The 13862-nt window shown below is 39.7% G+C and overlaps 1 protein-coding gene across 1 annotated transcript; it reads right to left on the bottom strand.

The window, feature by feature from the left end:
• Nucleotides 1-707: 707 nt before the first annotated feature.
• Nucleotides 708-13776, bottom strand: LOC131125836 (coiled-coil domain 39 molecular ruler complex subunit). Its single transcript, XM_058067744.2, has 20 exons — nt 13682-13776; nt 12424-12543; nt 12190-12336; nt 11952-12110; nt 10655-10747; nt 10430-10558; nt 10174-10365; nt 10006-10109; nt 9799-9931; nt 7864-8058; nt 7626-7790; nt 6757-6894; nt 5350-5558; nt 5145-5277; nt 4924-5083; nt 4526-4632; nt 2595-2735; nt 2321-2500; nt 2159-2247; nt 708-905 (listed from the first exon to the last, which is right to left on the bottom strand). Exons 1-20 carry the CDS (start codon nt 13772-13774, stop codon nt 746-748), a joined length of 2847 nt encoding a protein of 948 aa, XP_057923727.2. The 5' UTR covers nt 13775-13776; the 3' UTR covers nt 708-745.
• Nucleotides 13777-13862: the final 86 nt, after the last annotated feature.

Raw genomic sequence — 13862 nt, 5'->3', positions numbered from 1 at the left:
AAAAAAAGAAGAAAAAAAAAGGAATCTAAGAGAGATTCATTGAAAACCATCAGTGTGGAAAAGGTTATAAATCCATTTCTAAAGTTTTGGGACTCCAGCAAACCACAGTGAAAGCCATCAACAATAAATCGTGAAAAAATACAACAGTGGTGAACCTTCCCAGGAGTGGCCGGCCAACCAAAATGACCCCAAGATGGCAGCGACGACTCATCCAAGAGGTCACGAAAGGTCACAAAAGGCCTCTCTTGCCTCAGTTAAGGTCAGTGTTCATCACTCCACCATAAGAAAGACACCGGGCAAAAAAACAAGATGAAAACCACTGCTGAACAAAAAGAACATTAAGGCTTGTTTCAATTTTACCAAAAAACATTTTGATGATCCCGAAGACCTTTAGGAAAATACTCTGTGGTCTGACGAGACAAAAGTTGAACTTTTTGGAAGGAGTGCGTCCCATTACAGTAAAACCACATTTCATTAAAAAAAACACCATACTAACAGTAAAATATGGTGGCGGTAGTGTGATGGTCTGGGGCTGTTTTGCTGCTTTAGGACCTTAAATGGAACCATGAAGTCTGCAGTAGGAGAATGTCCGGCCATCTGTTGGTGACCTCAAGCTGAAACCAACCAGAGAGGCGTGGCCTGACATGATACGTAAACATTAATAACGCTAAAAATGTTACCGTAATTAATGAAATGCAGCCGTTAATGTTAAATAATAAAAAAGAGCGACTTGTGCAACAGCACATTATGGACTCTTTAAGGTGCTGCTGGTGGAGCTGGAGCGTCTGCTATTGGCCGAAAGAGGAGAGGGGGGAAGGTTCAGATCCAGCCCCAGGTCCACAGTCTTCAGTGGAGTGGATTGAGGTGTAGAAGTTCTGTAGCTGCTGGCTGAGGATGGGAGAGACCTGCAGTTCAATGTTAAAGAGAAGTATAACTGCACAGTATCACCTCATTCAGCTGAAAATATCATATTGTATTCATATGCTATTGAATGCACACTTAAACGCAACATTTCCATTAAGCTTCCTGTAATGGAGCATTACACTGTGCAGGTGTGTCCTATCAGAATAAAGCAGGGATGTAAAAAGGAAGGAAACTATTATAGAAAGAAAAAAGTCAAAATTTTCTGAGAATAATGTTGTCATATTATGAGGAAAAATAATGCCATTTTAGTAATATACAGTCAAAATATGAAAAAGCTTTTGAAATTGTAATATTATGAGAAACAAACAAAATCAAAATAAAGTTGTGGGAATAAAGTCTAAATAGTAAGAGAAAAATGGTGCAATCTAATAATCTAATTTTATCAGCATGAGGCAAATAAAAAACATTATGAGGAAAAGTAACGTCCTTTTGACAGCATAAAGTGGAAATATTAAAGTGTTTTTTTATTATGACAAAAATCTTTGAGTAATAATAAGTTATAAAAATTATAAAAATGTGCAGGAATTTTACAATTTTACAAAATATTAAGAAAAAAAAATTACAATATAAAATATAATTAGAAATTTTATGAGGAGAACATCATAGTTGAAATATTAAAGAGGTTTTTTTTAAACTCATAAATTTAACATTTTTGGAAAATTAGCTTCCGGAAAAAATTATAGTGCTATGAGAACAAAATGAAATGAAAATATTATGGGAATAAAGTCATAATTACGAGAAGAAAATTCACAAGAAATTTGAAATAGTTGGAAAATTAAAAAAGCAACAACAACAGCAGAAATGAAAATAAAAAAGCTGTAATTAAAAAAAATAAGGTCAAAATATTCAAAGAAAAATGTAAAATAATTAAATAATAATAAATAAATGACATAAAAAATAATGTAATTTTAGTAGCATAGAAACAATTTAAGGTGATTTTTAAAAAGTCATAATATGATGAAAAACAAACAAACTCGTCATTTTAGAAAAAAAATTGGTTGGGAAAAGTTATGATATTATGGGAATAATGTCAAAACATTATGGGAATAAAGTTCTAATATTACAAGAAGAACATTAACTGCAGGATTATTTAAGAAAACAATTGAAATATTTTGGAAAAAAACCCAGCAAAAATGTTGTTGGAAAATACTGTCTATATAGGAAAAAGTTTGGACACCCCTGGCTTCAGGAGTTGAATGTGGAATGTAAATGTGCTACGTCGGCTACGTCAGACCTGGGAGAGGCGGAGCTACGAGCTGTGTTTGTTTTGGAGCTTCGGTGGCTGCCGGGAGTGGAGGGGGGAGACGGAAACGACATACTGCTCTAAGAAAGGAAGAAAATTCAACATTACATTTTTATAGAGCCAATGAACGAGTATGGCTGAATGGCTCTCTACCTGTAGAAAATACTTCTCCAGTACTGATCTGAGGTCAGGTTTGACCTCGATGGCGTCATGGAGCATCTTGTTGATGTTCTTGTTAAAGTCTTTTAACTGTCTCAGCCTGATGTCCTTCTCCTCAAAGGTCTCCTCCTTGGAGTTTCTGGAGGAGCGGACCTGTTGGGTCAGTTTGGAGCACTGGCAAGCAGAAAACGAGAGCTCCTCAAATGTTTATATGAAACGCAGTGAGAGAAATGTACAGCGACAAATCCTAAAGACAACAACATCAAACCTGTTTGGTGGCCCTCTGAATTTTATCTTGCTGTGACGCAAGCTCCCTATTCAGTTTGCCCATGAGAGACTTTGTTTGCTGGATGTTGTCGCTCTCGACCCGTTTAGCCTGGAGCAGACTCTCCAGGGTATTGTTCATGTCCTGGACAAAGGGGGTATACAGGTAGAAAGCACACAGGTCAATGACCCGGAGATTTACAGAAGAAACAGTGAATGTTCTGGTTTTCATGTCAATACCATGGGTTGTATCAATATCGTATAAATACGGGTCGGAGGAAATTGATATTTATCAGTTCTCTTCTATGTTTGTTTTCAACACATATCACATATTTCAACACATATCAGTGTTTCTCTTGTGTGTCTCATATTATTACATGGTTGATATTGTTACATAATGTTATGGTCGAAATTAATGGACACAGCCAATAGTAGTTTTTGCTATTGTTGACTTATTTTGCATGTTATTTTGCTCCAAAATTGTTGATGATGTAGAATTCCAGGGCTGCACGGTGGTCGAGTGGTTTGCGTGGAAGCCTCACAGCTTAGGAGACCCAAGTTCAATTCCACCCTGTGTGGAGTTTGCATGTTTTCCCCGTGCATGCGTGGGTTTTTTCCGGTTTCCTCCCACATTCCAAAAACATGCTAGGTTAATTGGTGACTCCAAATTGTCCATAGGTATGAATGTGAGTGTGAATGGTTGTTTGTCTATATGTGCCCTGTGATTGGCTGGCCACCAGTCCAGGGTGTACCCCGCCTCTCGCCTGAAGACAGCTGGGATAGGCTCCAGCACCCCCCGCGACCCTCGTGAGGATAAGCGGTACAAAATGAATGAATGAATGAATGTAGTATTCCACACTGGTCACTAGGGGTCAGTAATATTACATTGATGAAACTGCATACTTATTTTTTATTATTATGTCTACTATATTGGGTAATGGGAGTGTCAAGGTGACTATAGGGGTGTTATTTCATGTCTACAGGGCTCTAATAATGTTATAACTGTATTTGGAAGGTTGTAAACAGGTTTGCTAGGCTCTAACTACAATAATATTCCTTTTATAAATCAGGAATCCTAATTTGTAGAAATTCACTTATCACGGTCGGTTCTACAACCAATTAATACAACCAATAAAAAAGGGATTATGCTGAATATATTGTTAAATTGTTCACAAATAATGAAAACTTTGTTTTCCTTTGATTATAATCATCGTCAGCAAATCAAAAACCCTATCAGATCATCCAAACTGCAGCAATATGAAAATGATCCAGGGCTCCCCCTACAGTTATTGAGTGTAATTACTGTGCACGTCATCAAATGGCATATTGTAAGCTATGAAAAAAAACTCACCACAAAATTGTCAGCATGTTAGAAAATGCAGAAGGTCATTACTCAATATGACTGATCTCACCACACAGCAACATGATTTTTGCAGAAATATACAAACATGTACCAATACGAATTTCTCTTTGAGCGATGCATTTCATTGGAGAACAAGAAGCATATAAAATGGGTGGATGGCGTGGCAAAGAGGAGTCCAGATCACAGCCCAAAATTTTAAAAAAAATTGTTTTCATTTCAACTCTGTATTGGTACATGTTTGTATATTTATCGGGTATACCTTTTGAGTGTTAAGTTACTGTGTGATGAATTTAGTGTTACTTAACAAGATGACACCGTGAGTACACTGGTATATATATTGACCTCCTGCAGTTATACACCGGAACATATGGTTATGTAGCATACATGTTTGACCAGGATATGCTATGTTTGCCATTAAATTTGTAATGTGCATTACTGCCACCTATAGGACTGGAGCGGAACCGAGTTGCACCGTTTAAGTGTATTACTTACTGTGTATTTTTATTTTCGAGATTAGAGTAGGAACCCGGTAGCGGAAGCTATCATAAATCATAATCATAAATCGTTCGAACCTGTTCTTCTTGCTGAAGCTCTTTGATTTGTTTTCTCTTGTACTTGAGTGTATCTTCAGCCACACGCAACTGCTCTTCCATCTTGATTTTTTCCTGGTATTCTGGACCTGATGTCAAAATAAGCATGAGTAGTTAGTTTCAGCACAGTTTGTGTAAATCAGTGTGCCCATATATTCATTTATTTGTGGTGGCCCGCCACAATTACATTTGGACCGCAACTGCAAGTAAAACACATTATTATGGAATGGCATTGTGAACCCACTGTCCAGGTTTACCATCCACACACAAAAACAGAGTTTTGCGTCATTTTTGTGCCAATTATGCAATTGAACGCAACACCACAGATACATCCCAGTCCTGTTTTTTTACTCTGTCACTGATAAAGAATGTACACATACTGCTTTCTTTTGCCGTGTTGATCGACGTGAGGAATCCTGAATTGCTGATGTTGAACAACATGTTTGTGTTCTCCAGAGCTTTATTTTCCTCCTCGGCTTTGCAGATTTTAGCAGCGAGACATTCTCCCTGCTGCATGACTTCTGCTCGTTCTAGTCCAGCCTGGAGATCAAAAAAGCCGTCAGCGTACACAATATGTGACAAATTTGAGCTGTCGTCTTACCTTGGTGATGTAGCGGGCTTGCGATTTCACCGCATCCTCTTCATCCTCTCCAGGTGCTGCCATTGAAAAGGTCACAACCTCGAAATGTTTCTTCATGGCCTCAATCTTGGACAGTTTTCCATTCAGTTCAGCGCTGAGAAGGACTGATTTTTAAATTAAACTGTTTGGTTGAAAACAACCATGAAGAGATACCACAGTGTCTTACCTTATTCTCTGTCGTTCCTGCTCAGTGGTCCTCAGCTGATGGCTGAGCATTTGTCTGTAGACACTGATCTCCTCTTGCCTCTCCTGGATGGCCTTCTTCATGTTCAGTTGTCTTTTCTCCAAAGACACCATGCTGTTGGCTTTGCTGAACAGAAGATCCCTTTTTCGATTCACCTCCAGCTTGAGGATGTTTTGCTCCACAATAAGCTCCTGATCAGAGGTGACACAGTACCATAATTTTTCCCACTTTTCTGACATATAAATGTTGTTAGAATGGTATAAGCTAACTTGCCTAAAGAGGCAAGCATCAGGCAGAAGTGGTTGGAGTTTCAGATTCCAGGTGAGGAGAAAAAAACAGTTTTGTGAGCATCTGCCAACCTTTAACATGGCCAACATTACTTGATGATGTTAATTAAAAAGTCAGAAGTGCAAGCTGTAAATAACCATTCATCAGTGTTCTAACAGTGTTTATTTTGTCCAAGTAAGCGGTTGTCTGTGTAGCAATATAGAGTGTGCATACAAGGAGTGGGGTGCAAATTACAATCTCGCAAAAAAGTGTAATGACCACATTTCTATTACAGATGTTGTAGAAAACCTATGTTACCATTCTTTGACTTCATACTTGGCAAGTCAGGGGTCTCCAACCAGTGGCCCATGAGTAGCTCCTAACCAAATTTCAAGTAGGGTTTATTTATTTATTATCAACTTCTATACTGGGGCTGCATGGCGGTCGAGTGGTTAGCACGCAGACCTCACAGCTAGGAGACCAGGGTTCAATTCCACCCTTCAATTCCACACTCTCTGTGTGGAGTTTGCATGTTCTCCCTGTGCATGCGTGGGTTTTCTCCGGGTACTCCGGTTTCCTCCCACATTCCAAAAACATGCTAGGTTAATTGGCGACTCCAAATTGTCCATAGGTATGAATGTGAGTGTGAATGGTTGTTTGTCTATGTTTGTCTTCGCCGGACAGCTGGGATAGGCTCCAGCACCCCCGCGACCCTCGTGAGGAAAAAGCGGTAGAAAATGAATGAATGAACTTCTATTCCGACAAAATTAAAAAGTGGGGTTCGGCAGTAGTCCGGAAGTCCTTGGGAGTGCTTGGGAGTGTAACCAATCGCTGTAGAGGGGGCGTGCTCGGAGGTTGACCGTGGGTGGAATAAATTAATACTGACCATTTTGGAAATTCAAGGCCATACAGATGGAATAGGTGCCGATTCTGGAAGATCTAGAAAGTTTTCTGTACGGGTTATCATGTGTAGCGGCTCTATAGGAATCCACAACTCGATTAATTTTGAAATCATCTTAGTGTTTCTCATTGCTGATTATTTATGAATGCAGTGGGCTAATACACGACAAAAATACTACAATACTACAATACTACAACTGAAATATTTGACCAAGCGCGTACCTGCTTTTTGAGGCTGAGCTTCTTTAACTCCTTTTCAGCGTTATTATTGATCAGCCTCATCTCTTCTACTTTCTTGTATAGATCTTCCTTCTCTGCTGCGGACTTCTCGTTCTCTTTCCTCAAATAGCGAATGTCACTCTGTCACAGAAAAAAAAAGTAATTCTATGATATGGAAATATGTACTTTGCACATACACACACCATGGGTGTCCAAAGTGGCAAAAAATTGAATTCACCAAGAAAAAAAACAGCAAAAAGGGACAAATATGCAGTCATTTTACAATAATTAAGTCAAAAAAAGTTTTAATATAACAAAATAAAAATTTTATGAAAATAACGTAATATGAGGAAAAATATTATATCATAAACCTGAAATATTTAACTAATTTTAACAGTATTATAATTATTTGTAGAATTATAATATTATAAGAAACTAACAAAACAACCAATAAAGTTGTAATTTTGGGGGGAAGTTGGGTTGTGGCAAAGTTATTAGGTTATGAAAATAAAGTCAAAATATTACCGGAATAAAGTCATAATTAGGAAACAAAAATCACAAGAAGAAAGTTGAAATAGTTGCATTGACTTGAAATTATAAGTATATATATTTTTTCAAAATCGTAATATGAACAAAGCAAAAAATATGCATTTTCTTTTTAATTAGGTTAGGGAAAGTTACATTAAATATTAAAAAAAGTAGAAAGACTGCTGCTTTTTTTTTTTTTTACCAATATCACAAAACCGAGATGCATATTTTTCTTGAAATATATAGAACTATTGACATATGTGTTGGTTGACAAAATATTACAGTGGCCCCTGCATTTTTTCAGTTTTTTGCTAAGAGTTCGGACACCCCCGATATAGACTGACTTCAGCCTCTTTGATTCCATTTAGAATTTTGTCAGACGTGGTCTTCGTCTCATGGAGGGCTTTGGTCATCTCGCTGATCTTCATTTCTAACATCTGTTTCTCATCTGAGTCGTCAACACCTTGCAGTCGGGCAAGCTTTTTATCCAAAAAGATGATCTGGATGTCCTATAATGCAGGAGAGTGAATGGAAGGCATTGGTGAGAAAGTTTTACAGTAGCTATTACTTTGGTCGCCATACCTTCTCATTCATGATCATCTGCTGTCTTATTAAATTCTCTTCCTGTTTCCTGATCTCATGTTCCAGATTGGTGATGGTGGCTTTGTTCCTTAATTCTTGGGCCATAGAATCCTTCTCCTTTTTCTTGAGGGTGTCAACAAGCTGTTTACAACGAAAGAGCTCCTCCCTGCGGTCACGTAGTTGGACATCCAGCTCCTGGTGCAAAAACAGCATATTCAAGTAGAAAGTTAGTTGGATTTGCACTGCAGTCATGGTAACGCCTGCATAGGGTGTGATAAAGTGTGATTTCTTTTTGTTTTTTTAGTTGGGCCATTTTTTTTGTGATAACTTGCAATGAGTCTCTTACAGCGCTGTGGAGGAATTTTAGCCCACTCATCTTTGCAGAATTGTTGTCATTCAGCCACATTGGATTCTTTTCCAGCATGAAACGCTGCATGAAGTCCTGAATCCGATGCCACAGCATAGGATTCATGGTTCCATTTATCACAGCGAGTCTTCCAAGCCATGAAACAGCCAAAAAGCCCCAGACCATCACACTACCACCACCATATTTTACTGATGCAACATTGCTTTCACGTAATGCGACATGTTGTGGGGTCTTTTGTGACCTCTTGGATGAGTCGTCGCTGCGCCCTTGGGGTCGCAGCGTGAGCCCCCAGTGGGCCCCCCCCACTTTTGCCAGCTTTAGAAATTGCATTATAGCTTTATAATTTATGGTTCCATTTATCACAGCGAGTCTTTAAAGCCATGAAGCAGCCAAAAAAGGCCCAGACCATCACACTAGCACCACCATATTTTACGGATGCAACATTGCTTTTATGTAATGTGACATGTTGTGGGGTCTTTTGTGACCTCTTGCATGAGTCGTTGCTGCACCCTTGGGATGGATCGCAGTGTGAGTAGGTTCACCTGTGTTCCATATTTTCACCATTTGTGGATAATGGCTCTCACTGTGGCTTGCTGGAGTCCCAAAGCTTTAGATATGGCTTTATAGCTTTATAATTCATGGGTCAATTTATCACACCAAGTCTTCCAAGCCATGAAGCAGCCAAAAAGCCCCAGACCATCACACTAGCACCACCATATTTTACGGATGCAACATTGCTTTTATGTAATGTGACATGTTGTGGGGTCTTTTGTGACCTCTTGCATGAGTCGTTGCTGCACCCTTGGGATGGATCGCAGTGTGAGTAGGTTCACCTGTGTTCCATATTTTCACCATTTGTGGATAATGGCTCTCACTGTGGCTTGCTGGAGTCCCAAAGCTTTAGATATGGCTTTATAGCTTTATAATTCATGGGTCAATTTATCACACCAAGTCTTCCAAGCCATGAAGCAGCCAAAAAGCCCCAGACCATCACACTAGCACCACCATATTTTACAGATGTAACATTGCTTTTACATAATGCGACATGTTGTGGGATCTTTTGTGACCTCTTGGATGAGTCATCACTGCGACCCCAAGGGCGCAGCATGAGAAGGTTCACCTCTGTTCCATATTTTCACCCTTTGCGGATAATGGCTCTCATTGTGGTTTGCTGGAGTCTTAAAGCTTTAGAAATGGCTTTATAGCTTGATAATTCATGGTTCAATTTATCACAGCAAGTCTTTAAAGCCATGAAGCAGCCAAAAAGCCCCAGACCATCACACGACCGCCACCATATTTTACTGATGCAACATTGCTTTTACGTAATGTGACATGTTGTGGGGTCTTTTGTGACCTCTTGGATGAGTCATTGTGAGAAGGTTCACCTCTGTTCCATATTTTCACCCTTTGCGGCTAATGGCTCTCACTGTGGTTTGCTGGAGTCCCAAAGCTTTAGAAATGGCTTTATAACTTTTTCCAGACTGATAGAGCTCAATTAATCTCAGTTATGTTTTAACAAGGGGGGCAATCAAACACACTAGTATATTCAAAGGTGAATGACTCCTCACCTTGATGGCCTGTTCCTCGTCCTTGAGGAAATTCTCCATCAGTGCAGCCCTCTCCTTCTCACTCAAAGCGTTCTGCGTCACTGCGTTCAGCTTCTCCTCAAGTGCAACATTCTGGGCGCCGCTTTTCTTCAGTCTACACTCCGACATGAAAGACAAGTCGTTTGCTAAATGACCCCCCCACAATCTATTGTATTAAGTGTGACTAACTTGGCATTGTTCTTCTGGATTTCTTCCTTCAGCCTGCAGATGTTGGACTTCATCGACTCCACATTGGATGAAGTTCTATCCAGAGATGTTTTGTAACTTTTTAGCTGCAGACACAACACAACAATGAAATGGAACAGTCTTTGGTGCATCCCATGTGAATTTGCTGACCTCATCCTGCATCATGATGCAGTTCTTCTCCTGCTCCTTCAAGTCCTGCCGTAGTTTTGTGGCCTGTCGATTGGTCGAAGTTAACTTTTTCTCGATTTCCTTGTTGTCGCTCATCTGAGAGTCGTGCAGGTGTTTCGTTTCTCTTAAGGTGTTGTTTCTTTCCCGGATGATCTGGTTGATCTGGGACAGTTTCTAGAAAGACGGAGGGGGACGAGTGTTGTACAGGTGTTGTGTTCATAGTGTGATGTTTGCCTACCAGAGCATATTGTTGTATGTCTGCGTCTCTTTGCTTCATCTGTTGGATGGTGTTTTCCCATTGGTGGATGATATGCTCTGTTTCCAGGTGAGCCTGTTGCAAGTTCTCTGTTGTCTTTTCTAACGCAATCTGACACACAAAATACACCAGGTAATAATATTTACTTGCCCATTTTTTCTAGTGACACACACATGGAAAAAAGTGTTGTGTTGTTGCTTTCGTTACCTGTGCACATAAATTCTCTGTCATTTCCTGGTCAAGTGCTTTGCGTATTTTATTGGCCTCCATTGTTGTTCTCTCGATGGCCAAAGTGAGTGACTGTGTGATGATGGATCACACAAATATACACAATCACTTCATGAATCATGCTGTTTTGGGGTTAAATATGGCCTATTATTCATCAAAATGCATTTTTGTTACATATTTTTTTGGCCAGAAGTAAGCATTTTTAAGCATAAATTAATTAAAATGCTGTGGATGTGAATAGTGTGCAGTATTCTACACTGGCCACAAGGTGTCAGTGGTGTTATTGTAATATTCATTCAGACACACACATACCAGACCTAATGACCGGAACGACAGGCATAATAATCACAAATTTAAGTCATAACCAATGCCAAACTAAAGCTCAACTCACTTCCTGTCTCCCTGCCACCCAGAACCCGCAGGGAACACATTTATTGCAACACACACAAACACAAGCCTTATTTATGTCTTAAATTCATTATTTATCCATATTATGGATCCCTATAAAGGATATTACAAGCTTAAAGGTGACTATAGGGGTGTTATTCTGTGTCTAGAGGGCTCTACTAGAATTCATTCATTAATTTTTCCTCACGAGGGTTGCGGGGGGGGGGGGGGGGTGGTATTCCAGCTGGACTGGTCACCAGGCAATCACAGGGCACATATAGACAAACAACCATTCACACTCACATTCATACCTATGGACAATTTGGAGTGGGAGGAAACCGGAGTACCCGCGCATGCACAGGGAGAACATGCAAACTCAACATAGAAATGTCCGAGGGTGGAATTGAACCCTGGTCTCCTAGCTGTGAGGTCTGCGCGCTAACCACTCGACCGCCGTGCTGCCCTGCTACTAGTATAAAAAACCCTATTTAATAGATTGTAACGGGTTTTCTATACACTAACTATGAAAATATTTGATTTATAATTCATTTACTTTGTGGGAATTCAATTATTGCAGTCGGGTCTGAAACCAATTAACTGTGGAAAATGAGGGATGGCTGTACAGTCAAACCAAGGCACCAATATTTTGCCCTGTATCATTTCATTGAATCGGATTCCCAAACAAAGCACCATACACAGTTCTGACATCCTGGCATTTTTTTAACTACTAAATAACCCACCATGGGGCCAAAGAAAGTTTGCAATGCCAGCAATTTGAAATCCTGTGGATAAACTTGCTTCTGTTTTGGAAGAAATTCAATATAACAATTTGGGCATGGCAGGAAGCAGCTGTAGCATTACACCACCAGACCCATTCTCTTATTAATACCTTGATTCTCTGCTCATCTTGCTGCGAATACTTAATAATGGCCATCACGTCTTCATCTTTTTTTGCCGATTCCTCCAAAAAAGAATCCATGGCCTGCTGGTCCCAGTGCATTTGGGTCCGAAACCGCTCCAGCTTTTGCTTAACCTTGAAGATGTTGTTCTGAAGATGTGGGCAAAAGATCAATGGGCAGCATTGTGGTACTTTTTAATAGTATATTAAAATCCAAAAGGTTAAAAACCTCCAGCATGTTTTTCCTCTCAGCCAAAGATCGAAGTTCGTTTTCCATCTTAGCATTGTCCTGCACCAGACGACCCGTCTCCCTCTCTGCGATGGCGGTGAGGTGTCTCTCTGACTCGGCTTCTCTGTCTTTGGCCCTGCACAGAGCCTTTGCACAACACACTGCATAAAGTCAACTTGCAACACATAGCAAATACATAAAAACATATTATACGTATATAGGAGGAGAAAATACCGCAGTGTTTTCCATCTCCTTTTTAACATTTTGCAGGAATTCTGTTGCCAGTTGTTTCTGATCTTTCTGATTCTCTCGTTTGCTTTTCACTTGCAAGAGCTCCTTCTTTTTCCTGCAAATCTGTCGATGAAAATGTTATCAGATTGCATGACATGCATTACATGAGCAGCTTGTTGGCCTTCTATGCCATCTCCACATGTGCAAGGTGCTGTAAGACTGATTAAGGGCGCACCCTTAATCACCATTAACACAACATTGACAACATATAGTTTCATATTTCGTTGCTACAACCATGGCATCTTTACCTCAAATTTTGAGTTTAGTCTCGTAAAATTGCGACTTTTTTCTCATTAGAATACAACTTTTTTTTCTCTCTTAATAGTTTGGCTATATTCTCAGAAAATTACAGCAGTTTTTTCAATTATTTCACAAACTATTTTTAATTTCTTCTTGTAAATTTTCTTATAATAATAATAATGACCTTTTCCTATAATATTTTAACATTATTACTATAACATAGTGACCATTTTTCTATGCCGCTTATCCTCATGAGGGTCGTGGACGGGGTTGCTGGAGCCTATTCCAGCTATCTTCAGGCGAGAGGCAAGGTACACCCTGGACTGGTCGCCAGCCAATCACAGGGGACATATAGACAAACAACCATTCACACTCACATTCATACCTATGGACAATTTGGAGTCACCGATTAACCTAGCATGTTTTTGGAATGTGGGAGGAAACCAGAGTACCCCACGCTGGAGCCTATCCCAGCTGATGTTGGCCAAGAGGTACAAGGGGTACACACTGGACTGTTCACCATACCAATCACAAAAAGTGTAATTTAAGGAGAAAAATCTGTCCGGTTTCTATATGCAGCTTATCCTCACTAGGATCGCATGTATGCTGGAGCCTATCCCAGCTGTGTTTGGGATACACCGGGGTACACCCTGGGCTGGTGGGAGAAAAAGTTAATATTAATATATTTTGTCACCAGCAACACAAGGCTGAGATGCAGGCGGTTGTTTTCGTTTTTAATATTAAAAAAAAACATATTTGTTGGTTCAAAAATGTAAACATGGCTCCTGCCTCCAGTATGCGGCCCTGAGGAAAAACGTTTGGATATCCCTGCAGTTTATTAAACTAAAAACTAATTGCTAAGTTGTGTTTATACTGTGTATACTGGCAATATATCATCAGTTTCATGAGAAAATAATCTCCCAAAAAAAAAAAAAAAAAAAGAAAAATAATCTCCACTCACCTCTTCTATTAAAGCCTTGTTTTCAGCATTCGGCCCAGGAATAGCATAGCGCTCTTCCCACTCCATCTCTGGTAAAACGGCAACACTCAACATTATCCAGCAATTGCCAGTGCTTTTTTGAAGTGAGCTGGGAGGACTGGTGTTTGTTGTGGGTCGCTCTTAGCAACCACACAGGCCTGTT

Source organism: Doryrhamphus excisus, linkage group LG6, assembly GCF_037039965.1.
Source record: "Doryrhamphus excisus strain RoL-2023G ecotype Guam linkage group LG6, RoL_Dexc_Guam_v1.1, whole genome shotgun sequence".
NCBI lineage: Eukaryota > Metazoa > Chordata > Actinopteri > Syngnathiformes > Syngnathidae > Doryrhamphus > Doryrhamphus excisus.
This window is presented reverse-complemented; position numbering and strand designations above follow the sequence as displayed.